This window comes from Peromyscus maniculatus, chromosome 13 (genome assembly GCF_049852395.1).
Source record: "Peromyscus maniculatus bairdii isolate BWxNUB_F1_BW_parent chromosome 13, HU_Pman_BW_mat_3.1, whole genome shotgun sequence".
Lineage (NCBI taxonomy): Eukaryota > Metazoa > Chordata > Mammalia > Rodentia > Cricetidae > Peromyscus > Peromyscus maniculatus.
In genome coordinates, this window is record NC_134864.1 from 23,442,558 (window position 1) to 23,464,312 (window position 21,755).

Below are 21,755 nucleotides of genomic sequence, written 5' to 3' on the forward strand. Positions count from 1 at the left end.
CAGTATCAGGGCTGGACTGATGGCTCAATGGTTCAGAGCACTGGCTGTTCTTCCAGAGGTCCTGAGTTCAATTCCCAACAGCCACATGGTGGCTCACAACTATCTATAATAGGATCTGATGCCCCTCTTCTGACATGCAGGTATACATGCAGAGCACTAATACATAAAATATAAATAAATAAAATTTAATAAATAAACACACAGATCCATGCATCTGTTAAAACCCACAGAAAAACATAATGGACAAAAATGTAAACAATGGGTTTTAGTTAATAACATAAGGTATCAATATTGGTTCATCCATAGTAAAAAGTGTACCACAGTAATGAAAAACAATAATAGCCAGAAACTGCTGAGTGTGGTGGTGCAAGTCTGTAATCCCAGGAATTCAATAGGTTGAGGTAGGAGGATTCCAAGTTCAAGACCAGCTTAGGTAAAACAGCAAGTCTGTTTCAATAAGAAAAAGAATAAACAGATGTTGAAAAATAACAAAATACAGCTCGACAGAGGAGTATAAGGGAACTCTGTACTCACTTTTTCTAAAGACCAAAAACTACTGTTCAATTAATTCCTATCAATTTTTTTTCAGAGAAATTAGCAAGATAATTCTTGCTAAAGCAAATGCAAGCAATCCAGAATTGACAACAAGATCTTCAAAAGAACAAGGTTAGACCATACTACAAAGCTGCAACAGTGAAGGTTAGACCATACTACAAAGTCAAGGTTAGACTGTACTACAAAGCTGCAACAGTCAAGGTTAGACCATACTACAAAGCTGCAGCAGTCAAGGTTAGACCATACTACAATGCTGCAACAGTCAAGGTTAGACCATATTACAATGCTGCAGCAGTCAAGGTTAGACCGTACTACAAAGCTCCAGCAGTCAAGGTAACGTACATGCTCAAATTTGATTTCCCTTCAAAAGACTCACAAGGTATCCACGTACCTAGGCTCAACTATTTACATTTTAAAATGTCAGGGCAATGGCACTGGTGGAGTAAACAAAAAAGGTCCCTACAGGTTCATACATTCGAATGTTTGGTTCCCAGTTGGTGGACTATTTAGGAAGGATTAGGAGGTGTGGACTTGCTGGAGGAGGTGTGCCACTAGGGGTGGTCTGGGGGTTTCAAAAGCCTCTGCCATTCCCAGTGTCTCTCTCTGCTTCCTGCTCTTAGCTACTGCCCCACCCTGCTTGCTGTGATGCTCCCCGCCATGATAGACATGAGCTCACCCTCAGAACCGCAAGCAAGCCTCCAATTAAATGCTTTCTCTTTCTTATAAGTTGCCTTGGTCGTGGTGTCTCTTCACAGCAACAGAACACTAAGACGGATACTATACTAAGTTTCAAAAATAAATAGGTTACTCATAGGGAAGAAGGAATGAACTGGCACCAGGCTTCTTACCAGTACTGTGGGTCCTAGTAGACAATAAAGAAATGGCTTTAAAACATAAAATTCTATTCCAGGAAAACCATCATGTAGGCATAGAATCAGAAAAGGTCTATTTTCTGGTTAGGAATTCAGGAAGGTAGTACTCAGGTTACTTCCCATACAGCCTATCTGAGGACTTCAAGGGATGAAGGCATGTATTTTCTAAATGACAAAACATGGGATCCAAGAAACAGTGATTAGCTCAGGAATACACTAATGCAAAGTCTGTGCTGTAGGGAAAAGGGGCCCTCTAAAGAAACCCACCCTGACCCTGGAACCCAGAACCAGTAAAAGAAACGCAGCCTGGATCTGGGAACCGAGCCAGTGAAAGAAACACTTTATCCCTGAACCCAGAACCAAAGAAACAAGGCCTGACCCTGAAACCAGTGCCGAAGAAACACCCTTTGTCCCTAGAATCAGAACCAGTGAAAGAAATATGCCCTGGCCTTAGAATTAGAGCCATAATGCTAAACAAGGCCAGTGAAAGAAACACAGTTTAGCTCTGAAATCAGAGTCATCTCTGCCCCTGACCAACTAAACTAACCAATCTCTGAGGAGAAAAAAACTAACCAATCTCTGAACAGAAAATCTTCTCCCTGGAGAAACCCAAGAAATCCTATATAAACCACCCTGCCTGGTCAGTTGTGAGCTGTTCTTTCTCACCGTGGTAGAGGCAGCCACTCTCCTAGACTCCTCCTCCCCAAATAAATCTCTTTCTCAAAAGTGTTGGCTGAAGATCTTCATTCAAAGGTGCAGAGAAGAAGAACTTTGCTAAGACATCCCTTGGGGGACTGAGCAGAACAAACCTTGCAGAGACGTTCCCTTAGGAGACTGAGCAAGGTGGAGCAGAAAAAAATACCAACTTTCCACCTGAGCCGGAGAAGATTGCTACATTTCTGCAGGGGTTTCCCCTTTGGTGGAGTGAAGCAAAAGAAGCAATACCCTGGGCCAGAGAGAAGAAGAAGCAGAGCTCTGCTGGAAAGCCCCTTAGGTGGGGACTGAGCAAAGTTCAGCTGCAGTGGCTCTCCAGGAGAGGATTGCTATATCCTGCTGTGGGATGTTCTGTATGTCCTGTGGGAGCCCTTCTTGGGTTCTTTGTGGCGTTACCCAGCAGGTCCGCATAGAGGATGATTAGGACCATGGGCCTGAGTGCAGGTGTCTGAGATGGTCTGCACTTGGCTGTGCTGGGGGATGGTCTGTATGTCAAGTTGTTCTGATTGATCAATAAATAAAACCTGATCGGCTGTGGCTAGGCAGGAAGGATAGGCGGGACTAACAGAGAGGAGAAATAAAAGGACAGGAAGGCAGAAGGACTGACTGCCAGATGCCGCCATGACCAGCAGCATGTGAAGATGCCGGTAAGCCACCAGCCACGTGGCAAGGTATAGATTTATGGAAATGGACTAATTTAAGCTATAAGCACAGTTAGCAAGAAGCCTGCCACGGCCATACAGTTTGAAAGCAATATAAGTCTCTGTGTTTACTTGGTTGGGTCTGAGCGGCTGTGGGACTGGCGGGTGACAGAGATTTGTCCTGACTGTGGGCAAGGCGGAAAACTCTAGCAACAATATCCTGCGGGGAGACCATCCCCTACCATACCCCAGCTCCAGGGATAGCCTGACTCCCCACACAGTCAGGATACCTTTCCCTCCAGAGCTGTAACACTCACTTCCATGTGCCACAGTCTGCTTCTCAGCCATGGAGCCTCAGCTGAGTCTCCAAACACCAAAACTAAACCTTCCATTTGAGAGGCAACCCAGATGAAGAATTTACAATAGCACAAGGCATTAATGACTAATGAGGTAGGATAAGGAAAAAGTCACCCAAGAAGGGAAATGTACCCCCTATAAATATATAATCAGTGCTAACATAATCATTAAAGTAAACCTTATTTACTGATTGTCAGCTTTAAAATATACTTGTAAATAAAGCAAGGAGGATTCAAATACTGCTAGAAAGCAGAAACACGGGTTAACGGTAACTGACAGAACTCCTAAGTACCGGGTACTGCTCAAAATACTTCACCCTTAACATCAGCCACATGTGTAGGTACTGTTATCCCTGTTTAATACATAGGAAACTGAGGCACTGAATTACTCACTTGTCCAACACTATAAATCCAGTAAATGGATGAAGGGATGACATGTGGGCAGTCTGGACCCAGAGTTCACATTCCTCTTATTTACTGTGGACCCGTGAACACGTGCACTAGCAGGTGTGTGTGTTCGGTGCCCAGGTGGAGGACAGCTTTGGGAGTGGTTTTCACCGTTTACCTTGTTGAACAGGTAGCTTTGCTTGTTTCTGCCATTCTGTGGACTCCAGGCTAGCTGGTGTGCCAGCTTCCACGTGATTCTCTTATCTGTGTCTCCTGTCCTGCATTAGGAGTTTGGCTGTTACAGATGTGGGTTGCACACCCACCTACCTCTATGTGGGGGTTCCTGGAATCAAACCTGGGTCATTAGGCTTGCTCACCTAGCACTTTTATCCACTGGTCTACCTCCCCAGCCACAGAGCTCATGTTCTTATTCATTTCTTTCTTAGGTTGGTTTTGGTGAGAACTGCCTCGTCCCCCCCTAGAATTGGAGTAACAGGTATGAGTCACAGGCTAATTTTCTTTTTAATTATTATATTAGACTACCTCTCAGGACACAGGTATTACCACCTGTGACAATATAAAAGTAAAAGTCTAGGAAACACTTCATTCCAGACGGATCTGAGGCAGCCCACCATAAGTTATGCTAAAAGTATAAACTACTGAAGACAGCTGGCCAGGTGGTGCACGCCTTTAATTGCGGCACTCGGGAGGCAGAAGGCAGATCTTTTTTTTTTTTTTTTTTTTTTTGTGATATATATTTTTTATTTTACAATACCATTCAGTTCTACATATCAGCCATGGGTTCCCCTATTCTCCCCCCTCCCACGCCCTCCCCTTACCCCCAGCCCACCCTCCATTCCCATCTCCTCCAGGACAAGTCCTCCCCCGAGGACTGTGATCGACTTGGTAGACTCAGTCCAGGGAGGTCCAGTCCCTTCCTCCCAGACTGAACCAAGTGTCCCTGCATAAGTTCCTGGTTTCCAACAGCCAACTCATGGAATGAGCACAGGACTTGGTCCCACTGCCTAAATGCCTCCCAAACTGATCAAGCCAATCAACTGTCTCACCTATTCAGAGGGCCTGATCCAGCTGGGAGCCCCTCAGTCTTTGGTTCATAGTTCATGTGTTTCCATTCATTTGGCTATTTTTTTTTCAATAATTGAGTAAAACTGAAATTTATTATATGCCACAGTCGTCCTACGGACCTCCATGCTATATATATATAGCCTCTATGGCAGAAGGCAGATCTTTGAGAGTGGTTCATGTGAGCCAGAACCACACAGTGAGATTCTGTCTCTAGTGTAATATGATAAAGTACAATACGACACTGACTGCAGTGTTCACAGGACAAGGGAAACGAATTTCTCTCTTTCTGTGACATTAAACATAGCCATTAGCAGGCAGGGTAGGACCCCTGATCACCCGGAGCCCAGAAGGAAGCAGACTGGCCAGGCTTTACCACCTCAGTATGCAGTTCAGCTCCTCACCAACCCAGCAAGATGCATTCTAGTGGTCATGTCTGGTTATGAAGGCAAGTGTGATTTCCGACAGGATTCTGCTCGGATTACTTTATTGAAGATGTCTTTGCACATGTGACCATGCTGTGTTAAGAGGCCATGCTCCAGGGCCCGGACTCACTGGAGCTGGCCAGAGAGCTCCTGGCATCCATAGCCAAATGCTGCCATCTCCCAGTTTCTCTACCGGAAGACAAGGGAACGAGGGAACTGCTGTTTGGTTTGTGTTCATGAACTTGGCTGTAGTTCCATATGCCATAGGATGTCAGACAATACCACTGGTTAAAATAAAGCCTATTTTTCAAATTCAAAAAAAAAAAAAAAAAAAAAAAAAAAACATAGCCATTAATGGTAGGGTCACATGACCCCATAGCAAGCTGGAGGCCAGCCTTGGTTATAAAAGTCCCTAAGGGTTTAGGGGCTGGAGAGTTGGCTCAGTGGTTAAGATCACTGACTGCTCTTCCAGAGGACCTGGGTTCAGTTCCCAGCACCCACAAGGCAGCTCACAAGTGTCTATAATCCCTGTTCCAGGGGATCTGATACCCTCATACAGACATACCTGCATGCAAAACACTAATATACATAAAATAAAAACAAATAAATTTTAAAAAATATTTTTAAAAAAGACCCTAGTTTAAAAATGAAAACGGAAAAGAAACAGTAACAAAAGCTTATCTCTCAGTCATGTAGCTAAAGTCAATAAAGGAAGTGCACAGAAACAGTTACTACATTAAAGGCATTCCTGGGGATCAAACAGAGCAGGGAGAACTGAGTCACGGGATTTTTCCACTTCATATTTAACACTCTTATTTTAAAAAATATTTTACTGCATTTATTTGTGTATATACGCGTACATGTGTGTGTGTGTGTGTGTGTGTGTGTGTGTGTGTAGGTCAGAGGTTAACTTTTAGAAGCTGATTCTCTCTTTCCTTCACATGGGTCCCAGGGATTGAACTCAGGTCATCAGCCTTGGTTGGCAGCCTTAATCCCCGATGTGCTCTCCTTGGCCTTCATTCTGATTTTAAGCCGGGCAGTGGTGGTGCTCGCCTGTAATCCCAGCACTCGGGAGGCAGAAGCAGGAGGATTTCTGTGAGTTCGAGGCCAGCCTGGGCTACAAAGTGAGTTCCAGGAAAGGCGCAAAGCTACACAGAGAAACCGTGTCTCGAAAAACAAACAAACAAACAAACAAAAAAAGTTCAACATCCTTAGTTATCAAGGAAAGACAAATCAAAACTACTTTGAGATTTCATCTTACACCCGTCAGAACAGCTAAGCTCAGTAAAACAATGACAGCTCATTCTGGTGAGAGTGTGGAGTAAGGGGAACACTCATTCATTGGTGATGGGCATGCAAACTTGTCCAGCCTCTATGGAAATCAGTGTGGTGGTTCCTCAGAAAGATGGGAATCCATATGCCTCAGGGTCTAGCTGTTCTACTCTTGAGCATATACCTATGCTTTATCCTACCACAGAGACACTTGCTCAACCATGTTTATTTCTGCTCTATTCATAATGGCCAGAATTTGGAAACAACCTAGATGTCCCTCAACAGATGATTGGATAAAGAAAATGTGATGCATTTATACAATCAGGTTGTTACTCAGCTGGTTAAAAAAAAAATGAAATTCACAGGTAAATGAATAGAACTAGAAAAAAATTATCCTGAGTGAGATAACCTAGACACAGAAAGACAAATATATATGATCAGTAACTTGACCAGCCATCAACAGAGAATCTGCTTCATGCAGCAGATGGGAACATATGTAGATACCCACAACCAGACGATACACAGACAGGAAGAGACCTTGGACACTCAGCCCTAATTGGGATGTCTCCATCAAATCCCTCCCCTTAGGGCTGAGGGAACCCCAAGGAAGAGGAGGAGGAAGGAGTGTAAGAGCCAGGGAGGATGAAGGACACCAAGAAAACAAGGCCCCTAAATCAACAAGATCTACCTACATGTGACTCACAGAGACTGAGGCAGCATACACAGGGCTTACACCAGTCTGTACCAGATAGAGTCCTAGAGCTGGAAGGAGGGGTAGACACGTGCCTCCCCCATCCCTAATCCAGAGGAAGTCTCCAATCGATAACCACTTGCAAATGAAAATCTGGCTTCCCCTAGTGCAGTGGAAACATTCTAGACTCTTTAAAGATGATCCTAATGAAGACTCCTAATAAAGGGGGCTACAGAGTCTCAACTGGCCATTTCTTGTAGCCAGGTGAGGTTTCCACTGGAGGGACTAGGTTACATTCAATTGAGTTGTTGGCCAAGGGGATCCCATGGAAATTCCCAAAAAATGCAGGCTGCTCCTAAGAAAAAGGGTTGTTCTCTGCAAACTGACAGCGGGGCCCCTTTGCTGAGGGCAATGCCCACACAACTCATTGAGCACGGAAAAGTCGAGCTGGTGCCTCCATGGAGCCTTCACCCCTATATTCTAGTCTCTTTGGTACAGGAAGGTGCTTTGCAGGACACTAACCCAGCCACAAAACCTTTGGCCTACAATCTGTCCTGCCTACAAAATATGCTAGGGTAATGGTGGCTCAGAACTTGTGGGAGCAGCCAACAATTTCTGACTTGATCTAAGGCCCACTCCATGAGAAGGAACTCATACCTAACACTGCCTGGGTAACCAAGAGCCAGAGACTGGATAGGCCAGAGATCTAGGGTAAGACCAAACACCACTGATAAATAATAACAATAAATAATTCAACAAAATGACTCCTAATGACATTCTGTTCTACTCATCCAGTCATCATCAGAGAGGCTTCCTCTGGCAGCAAATGGGAACAGATGCAGAGACCCACAGCCAGACATTTTGTGAAGAGAAGGTCTAAACGTGAGGTCTCCATCAAATCTCTCAGAGCTCAGGGAATCCCGAGGAAGAGGAGGCAGAAAGACTGTAAGAGCCAGAGGGGATGGAGGGCACCAGGAGAGCAAGGCCCTCTGAGTCAACTGAGTACGGCTCATATGAGCTCACAGAGACTGAAGCAGCGAGCACGGGGACTGCAGGGGGCTGCACCAGGTCCTCTGCATATTTATTACAGCTATTAGCTTAGTGTTTTTATTAGATTTATTTATTATGTACACATCTCCATGATGTGTACATAATAAATAAATAAATCTAAAAAAAAGAAGAGGGCGCCAGATCTCATTACAGATGGTTGTGAGCCACCACGTGGTTGCTGGGGATTGAACTCAGGACCTCTGGAAGAGCAGTCAGTGCTCTTAACCTCTGAACCATCTCTCCAGCCCCTAGCCTAGTATTTTTATGGGACTCCTGACTGTGAGAATGAGAGCGTCTCTGACCCTTCTGCCTGCTCTTGGGACTCTTTTCCTCCTACTGGGTTGCTGGTCCAACTTCAATATGACAGTTTTCCCTTTACTTTATTATATGTGATTTTGTCATGTTTGGTTGTTATTTCTTAGAAGCCTGTTTCTAGACAGAAAGGAAGTGGATCCAGAGGGGAGGGGAGCTGGGGAGGAACTGGGAGGAGTAGAGGGAGGGGAAACTATAATCGGAAACATTGTATGAGAAAAGAACCTATCTTCAATAAAAGGACGAAATTTGGAAAAAAGAAACTGTGGTTTCTTCTGGGGGAGTTGACAGGGAAATCAGACCACTCACAGGGGTGGGCTGTGCCCAGCATGGACGGCCAGAGGAGGGGACTTCAGCAGCATCTTTGGCAGCTCCCTGACCCACAATGTCATCTTTTGGTGTCTTAGTCAGGGCCACCATTGCTGTGATGAAACACCAGGGCCAAAAGAGAGTCAGGGAGGAAAGGGTCTGTTCAGCTTACACTTCCACATCCTGTTCATCACTGAAGGAAGTCAGGACAGGAACTGAAACAGGGCAGGAACCTGGAGGCAGGAGCTGATGCAGAAGCCATGGAGGGATGTTGCTTATTGGCTTGCTCAGCCTGCTTTCCTTTTTTAAATGTTTTTATTTAATTAATTAATTAATTAATTAATTTATTTATTTATTGGTTTTTCGAGACAGGGTTTCTCTGTGTATCTTTGTACCTTTCCTGGAACTCACTTGGTAGCCCAGGCTGTCCTCAAACTCACAGAGATCCACCTGCCTCTGCCTCCTGAGTGCTGGGATTAAAGGCATGCGCCACCACTGCCCAGCAATGTTTTTATTTTATAATTAACTTAATTTCACATATCAGCCATGGATTCCCCCGTCCTCCCTCCTCCCCACCCCCCAATCCATCCCCCATTCCCACCTCTTCCAAGGCAAGGTCTCCCCTGGGGAGTCAGTCCAGCCTGGTAGACTCAGCTGAGGCAGGTCCAGTCCCTGCTTTCTTATAGAACCCAGGACTACCAGCCCAGGAGTGGAACACCCACCATAGGCTAGGCCTTCCCCATCAATTACTAATTAAGAAAGTGGCCTATATGCCAGATGATGGTGGCGCACGCCTTTAATCCCAGTACTCAGGAGGCAGAGCCAGGCGGATCTATAGAGCGAGATCTAGGACAGGCACCAAAACTACACAGAGAAACCTTGTCTCAAAAAACCAAATAGATAAATAATAATCAAACAAACAAACAAACAAATAAGTGCCCTACATCCAGATCTTATGGAGGCATTTTCTCAATTGAGGTTCCCTCCTTTCAGATGACTCTAGCTTGTGTCAAGCTGTCATAAAACTATCCAGACATGGGGCTTTTGCTGGTTTTCTCCTTAATTTGATCATATTTTTGTTTTATTTATATATTTTTTATTCTCTCTTCTTTACCTATCGGTCCTTTGTGTACGTGTTATTGCTTCCAGTTTAGTGTGTTAATGGGATTTTATGAGTGTGTGGATGAGTAGGTCTGCTTCTTGTGCCTTTTCTTGGGCTCTTTCTCTTCTGTTTGCTTTGGTCTATTCCAATGTATTGTTTTTTGTTTTATCATATTATATCATATTTTGTTGTTGTCCCTTAGAAGCCTGTGGGAAAGTGAATGGATCTAGATGGAGGGGAGGTGGGGGGAACTGAGAGGAGCAGAGGGAGGGGAAACTGTAATCAAAATATATTATGTGAGAATAAAAAACTATCTTTGATAAGAGAAACAATGTTAAGTATTTTAAATATAGTACATTGTGTGTATGTGTGTGTTCACACACATGTACACATTGCACAGTAATTAGGGTTAACCTTAGTGACTGTTTCTCGGAAGCCATCTACCTTTGCTTTGGAAGCAAGGTCTCTCTCTCCTTGTGGCCTGGAACTCACAGATTAGGATGGAGTGGCTGCCAACGAATCCCAGGACCTTCCTGTGCCCACCTCTTCAGCACTGAGATTACAAGCACTGTCACAGCCTTTATGTGCAGATGACAGGGTCCCCGGCCCCCACGACTGAAGAATTACCGTTAACACGCACAGATGACAGGGTCCCTGGCCCCCACGACTGAAGAATTACCGTTAACTGTTTTACTCCACATAGGATTTACATTGTGATACGGTCAGAGGTAGACATATGCTCTTTATGTAGGCTCACCCTTTCCACGGTGACCTGTAAGGCTGTCCCCATCATAGCTAAGATCCTTGCTTAGTCCTCAGCTTGCAGCAGCTCCACACTTCACAGTCTATGTGACCCCTAAGGGTCTGCAGTTCATTTTCCACAGTATGGTACTGGTTGAACAGCTATGTTAAAAAGTTCTTGGGGGCAGAGGGATGGCTCAGGTAAGCACTTACCACGTCAGCATGAGGCTCTGAGTTCTACTTTGCAGCATACACAGAAAAAGCTGGGCATGGTGGCATGTGCTTGCAATGCCAGCACTGGGGTACAGAGACATTTCTGGCTGGCCAGCCTACCCTGTTCAGCAAGCCTCAAGTCTCAGTGAGTTACCCTGCCTTAAAGAACAGGGTGGAAGCTCCTGAGGACCAGCACTCAAGGCTGATACACACACATACACATACATACATATACACATGCGAGTTCTTATCTATTTAAAATACAGATTAAGGGGTTGGGGATTTAGCTCAGTGGTAGAGCGCTTGCCTAGCAAGTGCAGGGCCTTGGTTCAGTCCTCAGCTCTGGGAAAAAATAAATAAATAAAATAAAATAAAAATAAAAATACAGATTAAAACTATGGATAAAACAGTATGGGGATTGGCCTAAAATTAAACAGAGCTAAGGTGAAAACAGCGTAGACTAGTGTAGACAAAATAATAACAGCAGATGTACTAACTATGATGAATGGTTCATAGTCCTCTCTCTATTCATACTTCAAAACATCCTTAGAAATAATCAGGGCTGTGGAGGCAGCTCCCTGGGGCTTGGTGGCCGCTCCAGGTTTAGTTAAAGACCCTGACTCAATGGAGTAAGGCAGAGAATGATAGGGCAGGATACCTGATGCCCTCCTCTAACCTACACACACACATGTGCACTTATAACACACATACACACACATGTGCACCTACAATACACATAAACACACCACACACATGTGCATCTATAACACCCATACACCACACACACGTACACCTACAACACATATACACCTGAAAGAAGAGATACAAAATTACAATCAGCTAATAACAAACTTCTCAAGTTAAATGTTTTGATTTGAAAGGCAGAGTAAAGGTTCTATCAGAGTATGAGATTAACATAACTAAAATTCCAATTTACTAATGAAAGGGAGGAAAATATCAGGAATAGGCACAAACACCGGTTGATCTATAAAAATACAACTGCACTCTCCAGTGAGAATTGCAGCTAACTCACACGCTACATGGAAAGCTAAGACAGGCTGTGTGTCTCTCATCCCAAATGTACAATCTGCAAGGCTCAAAACTAAAATTTCCTGAACACTAACATGACATCACAACTGGAAAATTCCACATCTGAGAGAAATCCTAAAAATACTGCATAAGATCACCCTCAGGCAATGCAAGGTATACATGAAACAGAAATATATTTTGTCTTTCGATTGGGTCCCATTACCAAAGTATCTGAACACACACACACACACACACACACACACACACACACACTCTTTCTCTCTCTCTCTCTCTCTCTCTCTCTCTCTCTTTCAAAATCTAAAACATTTCAAAATGTGAAACACTTTGACCACAAACATTTCACACAAGGATTATTCAAGCTGTATACATAGTTATTAAATTTCTTAGGCCATAGCCAATACCTAGAATGGAGGCTACAAAAGAGAGCTGGATCAAAGGGAGGATGGGAAGAGAGGAGAAGCCATGTAATTCGTCAGTAACCATCACACCGGCATGGAGAACAGTAACCGTATGTTGAATGAAAAAGCCATGGCTTTGGGGTCAAAAGCAGACCAAATCCCACAGCTATCTCCCGCCTACATGAACCTCCCCAAACGACATACTGTCACTTTCCGTCTCAGGAAAATGAGAGGTAACTATGTTGATCGCCTGGCGTCCATCGGAAAGGATAATTTTCAAATACTTGGAAGGAGAGTCTATAATCCCAGCCAACAATCTGCCTGCAACCTTGTGAGCAACCCTGACCCAGATCCTCCCAGCCACACTGCTTTCCAGACCCTCGTCCTCAGAGCTTCACGAGATGACGTACTTTTGCCCGAGGTTGCTAGGTTTTGATATAATCTGTTACACAGCAACCAAAAAATAATATGTTATATGTAATAATTTGTCTATTAATTGATAGGCTAAAAGTTTTATAAATATAGTTATTAAGACTCTGCCATATACACTAGATTATAGAGACTAGCGTGCTCATCAGGCATAACAGCATGCTTACACAGCAGAACAGCATACTCTATATTGAACTTCTTGAACCCAACCTTGGTTGGATGGAAGAGAGCCACGGAGATAAAAATCTAAGGCTCAGCACCTCAGGCCCTGGCCCAATGCTCAGACCACATACACTGGCTTTGATTTATTCCACAGTATCTACCTGCCCACAGTCTGTGGCAATAATAACAACAAAAGTTCCTTTAATCCTACCTGAATGAGGCATTTGCTCACGTCGCTAGCGCAGAGTGCTTTGTTACAGCTCTGTGACACAGGGAGACATATCAGGAACATTAGGGAGGCTAGAGTTAGCACAACATAGTCTGACTTCATGGTTCTTCAAAGGAGCCCCACCGTAACTGCCAGGAAGCTAAACACAAAACCAAACAAACAAAAGCTTTGATTCAAAGGCAAGTGGTAGGTCACAAAAATCAAACAAGTAAAAAACTCCAACCATAAGCCAAGAATTAGTTGCTTGTGCCAAGACCTTGAGGAATCATTTGAAGATAATTCTCAAAGGTTACTTAAACATTCAAAAATTCAGGCTTGAGTGGCCATCTTTAAAGAAACTTAGAATATTATTCAGACACAGGGATGATGAAAATTATACTGAACATGGGCTAAAGTCCCAGCAATCTGAGGGACTGTATGTTACTATTCAACTGTATGTTACTATTCAAATTTCAACTTTAGATTTTATTCAAATTCAATTTCAGTGTTTAAATTCATATAAGAACTATTAATACTGCCAAGCATGGTGGCATGTGCCTTTAAATCCCAGCACTCAGGAGGCAGAAACAGGCGGATCTCTGTATGTTCAAGGTCGGCCAGAGCTACCTAGTGAGACTTTGTCTCAAAAAAATTATATATATATATATATATATATATATATATATATATATATATATATATATATAAAATAACAAAAATTATATATTTTGTTTTGAGGGGATTTATTTTTATTATTTATTTTACTTATTATTTATTTGGTTTTTCAAGACAGGGTTTCTCTGTGAAGTAGTCCTGGCTGTCTTGGAACTCACTCTGTAGACCAGGCTGGCCTCCAACTCACAGAGATCCACCTGCCTCTGCCTCCAGAGTGCTAGGATTAAAGGCGTGCGCCACCCACTGCCCAGCTTATTTTTATTATTAAAAAATTGATGTGCATGTCTGTGTGTATATAGACACTTCCGTTCTGCTGCTGGAGGCCAGAAGAGGCCATTGTATCCCAGAGCTGGACTTAGAAGCTGTTGTGGCCTGCCAGATGTGGGTGCTGGGAACTGAACTCAGGGCTGGAGAGATGGCTCAGTGGTTAACAGTATGTACTGCTATTGCAGAAGACTTGAGTTTAGTTCCCAGCATCCATCTGGGGCAGCTCACAATCACCTGTAACTTTAGCTCCAAGGGTAGGGGAGCTGAAGCCTCTGACCTCCTGGGACACCTGCACACACATGCACATACACATCATCAAAAATAACAAAAATACATCCTTAAAAATATTAATCCTGTATTATTTTAATGCACCTTTTAAATTCCCTGTGTATGTGTACACATGTGCTGCTGGAGGTGGAACCTAGGTCCTCACATGTGTGAGGCAAGGTTTCTACCACAAACTATACCTTCAGCTCCAAGTTTTAAAATGTTAGTATCAAGACAAAACTGTACATGAAAATTATCCTAATGACGATCTCATTTTGTCAGTAAATACTTCCGGGGGGAAGGGGGGGCAAAATCTACAACCATTCAAATAAGTGTACCAATAACAAATACCAGCAAATTGTTAATTGCCTTGAGAATTGTGGGTAAATGGGAAGATATTCTTTCTGTTAGGACCATAGATTCTTCCATTATTAAGAAGGTATTAGAGTACAAAAAAAAATAAGGGGGGGCACCAACACAAATTTTCACAGGGGTTATAAGTTGGGGCTGGCAAGATGGCTAGGCGGGTAAAAGCACTTGGCTGGCCAGACAGCGTGAGTTCTTCTATTGCTCAAACTCATAACAAGAGAGGACTGCCTCCCTCCAAAGTTGTCCTTTAACACACACACACACACACACACACACACACACACACACACACACACACCATGGCACAGGTGCACAGGCGCGCGCATGCACCTAATAGTAATAAAACAAAAACTTAAAAGATATGATTGAAGGCTAAAAACAAATTCCCAATAAAATCAATTAAAATAAATATATGAGCTGGGCCTGGGTGAGACATGACTGTTACCCCAGCATTTGGCCAACAAGGCAGGAGGATAATGCATTCCAGGCCAGCTTTACTTCCAAGTTAAATAAACTAAAAATAAGGATAAAAATAAGGGGCTCGCCTTTAATCCCAGCACTCGGGAGGCAGAGGCAGACGGATCTCTATGAGTTCGAGGCCAGCCTTGGCTACAGAATGAGTTCCAGGAAAGACTCCAAAGCTACACAGGGAAACCCTGTCTGGAAAAAACAACAAAAACAAAAAAAGGGGGGGGGGGCGCTCGAGAGATGGCTTGATGTTTTGAGAGAGCTTGCTGCTCTTGCAGAGGACCTGAGTTCAGTTCCCAACACCCACATCTGGCAGCCCACAACTGCCTGTTAAGTCCAGCTCCGGGATAGAACGCCCTCTTCTGGCCTCCAGCAGCACCAGAACGGAAGTGTTGCATTACACACACATGCACATACATTAAAAAAAAAAAAAAAGAAAAAGAAAAATAATAAAAACAAATCCCCTCAAAACAATAACATCCAATTCTGATGTAGGGAGGGTTAAAAGGTGGACCCTGCTGGCCAGAAAATCATGAGCCGGCGCGACACTGCGGGCTTTGTATGGGGTATGACTCAGTTTTGAAACAGAAAGTCCTGGCGCTCCTGACCGCGGGCACAGAACATTCCGCAGGAGACCGTTAGTAATCCAATTTTCTCGCTCGCTCCCCCCACCGACCCAGCCGTGTCTGTGGGCATCCTGCCTCGGCCACCGATCGCGGGGACCCGCGGACATCTCCGGCTTCCCCGAGCGTGCGCCCGCCGTCCTCCCGGGAGCCAGGTGACCGCGGCGCTCCTCGGAGGGAGGGGCGTCGACGCACCGGAGCCCGGACCCGGGGTGCCGGAGGCGGCGAGCACCGCGGCCTTTTGTCCCCGCTGCTCGGGCCTCCCTCCCGGCACCCGCTCCCCCGCCGAGCGCCGCGGCCTGGGCCCCGGAGCCACCCGCCCGCCCGCTCGCTCGCCCGCTCGCCCGCCCGCGCTCACCGTGGCCGCGGCCTCCTCCCGGCGGCCGAGCTTCCGAGCAGCTCCCGCGAGCCCCGGCGCCGCCAACACACAGGCCCGCCCGCACCCCCGGCTGCTCCCCGCCCGCCCGCAGGCCCCGCCCCGCCCGCAGGCCCCGCCCCCGGAGCCCGGGCTGGCCACGCCTTCTAGACCACGCCCCCAGGTGTGTGCGCTCGCCCTGGCGCGGAGCCTGGTCCCCGCCGGGGAGCCTTCTGGAAGGTCGGCTGCCACCTGTTGGACGGCTCACCTCTGGCTCCAGCGGATGTGCGTTTTTTTGCAACTCTTTTAAGAGAGCGGTGTCTTGTCCCCCTTCATGGTTGCAAGGAAGGAAGCACAAGGCAGATGCGTGGACTAGGGCTGACACTTGACCTAAGAGCCGAAGTTACTGGATAAGGGTCTGTCTGTCCCATACTTCAGTCAGTAATTCATGAGAAATGTCTGAATCCTCTAAGTGCCCGGCGCTGCCCTTCCGTCAAAATGGAGAGAAGGCAGCCATGAATCCTGGTAGGGACGGTGGCTAGGTCTAGGGGGCAGACCATGCGGAAGCCTCCGATGGAAAGGGAGGCCCGAGCGGTGCTGGCTTTCATCTCGTGTTTTAGGAAGATGGGGTTTATCCCACCAACAGCTTCCACTCTCCTTGCTTTACCGGAAGGCGGCAGAAGGGAAACAGGCGATTGACTGGGAAGAATAGAAGAAATAGGTTATTAGCTAAGAAGTGGCTCATATTGTTGATATTTAATTTTTGTAAAGTAAATATAGGCTTTTTTTTTTTTTTAAATCGGGGGCTGAGGAGATGACTCAGTTGGTAAAGTGCCTGCCACATAAACATGAGGACCTGGGTCCAGCTCCGTACTGTCCATGTAAAAGCCAGGCACAGCGGTTTATGTATAAAATCCAGCCCTGGGAGGAGGTGGAGGCAGGAGGATTCCTGGCGATCACTGAAACTCCAGGCGCAGTGAGAGACCTTGTCTAAAAAGGAAAAAAGCCACCCAAACCTTACGACGTGAGTTTGGTCCTCAAGGTCCACAAGGTGGAAGTAGAGAACCAGTTCCTGCAAATCATCCTCTGATCTCCACACAGATGCTGCGGCAGGAGTAGACACACACATGTGCAAGCATGTGCATGCACACGTGCAGACTACACACATAAGCACGCAGACCTGTGTTCAGGTGCACATACACACATATGGGTGCACACACGTGCACATACATCCACATGCACACACTATTTTAAAAATAGAGTGATATAAGAGTACCTCATAGACCAGCCATGCACATGTGTACACACTAACAGGTACGGCTATACCCCACACATTAAATAAAGCAGCCCTGAAAACTATGCTAAGAAAATAAGGGTCTACACAAATTTCACTTTAAGGATCTTATTCTCAGCATTACTTACGAGTTACAGAAATTATGATACCCTAGATCAATGGACTAGTTGAACCATTTAAAATGATATTGTAAATCAGTGAGTCTCTAACCTGCTGGTCACAGGATTCTATACTGTTGAAAAACATGGAATGTTCCAAAGATGTTATGTGTATTGCAGCTATCAATATTTGAAAGTATTATTGTTTTTCGAGACTGGGTTTCTCTGTATAACTCTGGCTGTCCAGGAACTCTGTAGTTCAGGCTGGTCTCGAACTCACAGGGATCCACCTGGCTCTGTCTCCCGATTGCTGGGATCAAAGGCGTACGCCACCCCCCCCCCCAGCGGTGTTCCTTTTTATAACTGATATTTCGAGAAATTTCTCCAGTGGTGTGATAGTTAATCTTGTCAACTTGAATTGAGAGGTGTCTAAGAAGTATGGAAAATACATCTCTGAGTAAGTTTCCAGAGGCAGGACTGGAGGGCTCTGAGCTAGCCAGTAGTTTATTTACTGATGGAGTCAAAGCTTGACTATGCATTAAGATGTGGAGAACTGAGAAAGGTAAGATCTACCTGGAGGAGGTGAGTTGTTGATGGGATGCCTTTGAAGGTTTGTTTGGTTATTGTTGTTGTTGTTATTTAAGACAGACTCTAGGACAGTAGCTCTGACTGTCCTAGAACATGCTATGTAGACCAGGCCTACCACTGCCTCCCAAGTTCTGGGATTAAAGATGTGCACCAATACACCTCATGTCAGGATCCAGAGATGGACCTGGGTCACAGACCTCTTTGTTTCTACTCTTAACACGGTCATATTGGATACATCTCTTTTCTCTGCTTTTCATCATTTTCTGACTCTTCAATTGGTATTGGTGGCCAAGACTAGCTTGTTAGGGCTGCCCGAGTTCAGGATTTGACTCCAACAATTCTGGTAACTTGAGTGGGGTGGGGAATATATTGAATGATTTAACAGAAATATGGATTTGCCAAGTGGAAGGAGGATCTTTTACGTGCCAATCGCTGGGTCAGTCATTGACTATTGCTAAGTATATAAATCTGGATAGATAACCTAATGCCCATCTATAAAATGGAGATTAAGAAATATGTACTTGGTAAGAGAATGCTTAGAGCTAGAAGAGATCATGTCACGTGCCCAGCACACAAGGGCTCACCTCATCTTCTGGCCACTTGTGTGAACTGAGAAGGAAGAGGGATGCGTGGGCTCAGGGGAGTATCGAGGTGAGATGTGTCCAGGCTGCGACCGCTATTAGATATCCACATGGAAATGACAATGAGTTGTCAGAAGTTTGGATTAGTGGCTGAAAATGTAGGGGTGTCAGTGACACTGGGTACCACAGAAGGAGGTGAGTTCCAGAGGGAGAGAATAGACGTAGAAGGCAGGGTCATGGGGCAGTCTCTAATGCAGAGGCTGCTGAGAGAGAGGAGGAAGAGATGCCGTCCTTGGCTCCATGCCGAAAGCATCTCTGCTAGAGAGGATGACACACAAGCCCTGGGACTTTCTTTATTTTAGCCAAAATAAAGGGGCTCAGATTGTCCAGTTCTCCAATTGGTACCTTGAGGTACCAACTTGCTGAATGTCCATTCCTTAGCTCACAGCAAGTTTTTCTTCCTTTTCTTTTTCATCTTTTCATGTATATGCATGTGTCTGTACATGGTTACATGTGGGTGAGGGCACATGTTTCTGTGTGCATGTGGAGGCCCAAAGTTGAGGTCTGAAATCTTCCTTGATCACTCTTCCATCTTAGTCTCTTATTATTTTGTAACCACACACACACACACACACACACACACACACCCCGGAGCTGAGGACCAACCCAGGGTCTTGTGCTTGTTAGGCAAGCACTCTACCACTGAGCTAAATCCCCAGCCCCTCACCTTAGTCTCTTAAGGATCTCTCAGTCAAGCCCAGAATTCTGATGTATGATGCCTCATTTTCCTAGGCAGCTTGCTGGGGGTCGGGGAGACTCCCCTGTCGTGCCTTCTGAGGCTGGAATTTCAGGCAGGCTGCTGTGTCAACCCAGGGTTTACATGGGTTCTGCTGATCTGAAGGTGGGTCCTCTCGATTGCACAGAAAGTTGGCTTTAAAAACTGAGTCATCTCGCCGGGCGGCGGTGGCACACGTCTTTAATCCCAGCATTCAGGAGGCAGAGGCAGGTTGATCTCTGTGTTTGAGGCCAGCCTGGTCTACAGAGTGAATTTCAGGACAAGCTCCAAAGCTACAGAGAAACCCTGTCTCGAAAAACCAAAAAAAAAAAAAAAAAAAAAAAAAAAAAGACCAAACAAACAAACAAACAAAAACTGAGTTATCTCAGCCCTACAAACTGTTCCTTCAAGGCCAGGCCTACATGAGGAGGAAAATAAAAACAAAGACAAGGCAATGGAATGAATTCCACTGGAGACCAAGCCATGAGGACAGCTGCAGGGATTCATCCTCTCTTGCCTTTGTGGTGGGCGTTATATGGCCCCGGGGTTGTGTAACTGCAGTGTGATGAACCCTCTGAAAAGTCACTTGGGAACTGATTACGGAAATGTAACCTCTGACGTTTGTCACCAGGAGCGTGAGCATAAATAATTGTTTGGCTTTGCAGCAGACGCGGGAGGGTGAGCGGACGGATGATGGATCCAGCTGAATCTGAATCAGGAAGAGGAGCGGCTTTGATGAGACTCCAAGAACAGCACACAGACAGCCAAGCCCGCATCAGCGGAAGGGTCAGGAGAGGCCTCCCAAAACACAATCCAGTCACTCCTCAGAGGAGAGCATCCAGGGGCCAGGCAGCCCAGCTCCCTCAAGGAGAAGCTGAGAAAGGGGGCGTGAGGAATGCTGGGAGAGTTTGTGGCCAAGACAGCAGTGGTAGGCAAGCCCCAGAGTGGGTGTGTCCACTGAGCACTCATTTACCGAGTGCTGGATGTGGAGCCGGAGGCTAGACCTGAAGGTACAAGGGATCAAGGAGACAGCTACAAGCAAAGAGCTATGCAGAAACCAAAAGTAGGAAGATGTGGCCAAGCCTCCAAGAAAAACCTCAAGGCTCTATGGGAAAACACGAGTCTGGCTGGCTCTAATTTGATTCTTAAGCATCCATCATATTGGCTCTCAGCCTTCGTCACCACCTACTGGGGTCACACTTTACAATCCGTTCTCTGGACTGAACCTGAGTAAGCTACTGTCCTCAAGTCTACACTGAGCTGTTTTTATTTGTATCTAAAATTCTAAGTCACGATATGGGGCAGAGTTAGAGCATGGGGATGTATCCTACGCTGGGAACCTGACCATTCATGGACCCCGTAGCCCCGTCTGGCACAGGATAGATAGGTGTTCAAGTGTTTATAATAAATTAGTATCTCCACAAAGAGATGTATGGACCTGCCCAAGTTTGGAAGACAATATAAGCCAATTAAAAACAAAACAATAACAGAAAAACAACAGCCTGTTGATAGAGCTGTTGCCAAAGAAAGCGACAGAATTTAACTAAGTTCAATATACCTGAATCTCTGGCCAAGTAGCATCCAGTCTACCTTTCAAAATCACCCCAGAAAATTTCCTTGGTCATAAGTCCTATACATACTCTGGCTATTAGTTGTTGTGGAATATCTAACCATATAAAGATGTGTTATATTTGTTTATGCTGTAGAATGTTACTTTAGCTGTATAAAAGTGTGTTACTTTTGTTTATGCTATATTTGTTTAACGATGTAAGGATATGTATTTAATTATGTAAAGATGTGTTGCATCTTTACAATCTTGCCTGTCTAAGGCACCTGGTTGGTCTAATAAAAAGCTGAACAGCCAATAGCTATGCAAGAGAAAGGATGGGCAGGGCTGGCAGGCAGATAGAATAAATAGGAGGAGAAATCTAGGCTCAGGAGAGGAACAAGGAGGAGAGAATGAGGGAGAAAAAGAGGGACCGGCCTGGGGCAAGAAGCCAGACAGCCATCAACCAGACATAAGAAGCAGTAAAAGGTAAACTATACAGAAGGAAAAAAGGGTAAAAAGCCCCAAGGCAAAAGGTAGATAAAGAGAAACAAGTTGTAGCCGGGCGGTGGTGGCGCACGCCTTTAATCCCAGCACTCGGGAGGCAGAGCCAGGCGGATCTCTGTGAGTTCGAGGCCAGCCTGGGCTACCAAGTGAGTTCCAGGAAAGGCGCAAAGCTACACAGAGAAACCCTGTCTCGAAAAACCAAAAAAAAAAAAAAAAAAAAAGAGAAACAAGTTAATTTAAGTTAAAAGAGCTAGCCAGAAATGAGCCTAAGCTAGGCTGAGCATTCATAACTAATAGTAAGTCTTGGTGTGGAATATTCCTTTACACTGTGTGAATATATGTTGATGTGAGTGGTTTAATAAAGAAAGTGAC

General features: G+C 45.2%; 1 protein-coding gene across 1 annotated transcript in view; it reads right to left on the reverse strand.

Annotated features, from left to right (window-relative positions):
• Twsg1 (twisted gastrulation BMP signaling modulator 1) overlaps positions 1-16,116 on the reverse strand; it is a 45,244-nt gene extending 29,128 nt beyond the window's left edge. The window contains exons 1-2 of the mRNA XM_076549794.1: positions 15,998-16,116; positions 12,974-13,130 (exon numbers count right to left, since the gene is read on the reverse strand). Coding sequence (XP_076405909.1) covers positions 12,974-13,093 — 120 coding nt within the window. The 5' untranslated portion in view covers positions 13,094-13,130; positions 15,998-16,116. The remainder of the gene's footprint in view (positions 1-12,973; positions 13,131-15,997) is intronic.
• Between the last annotated feature and the right edge of the window lie 5,639 nt (positions 16,117-21,755).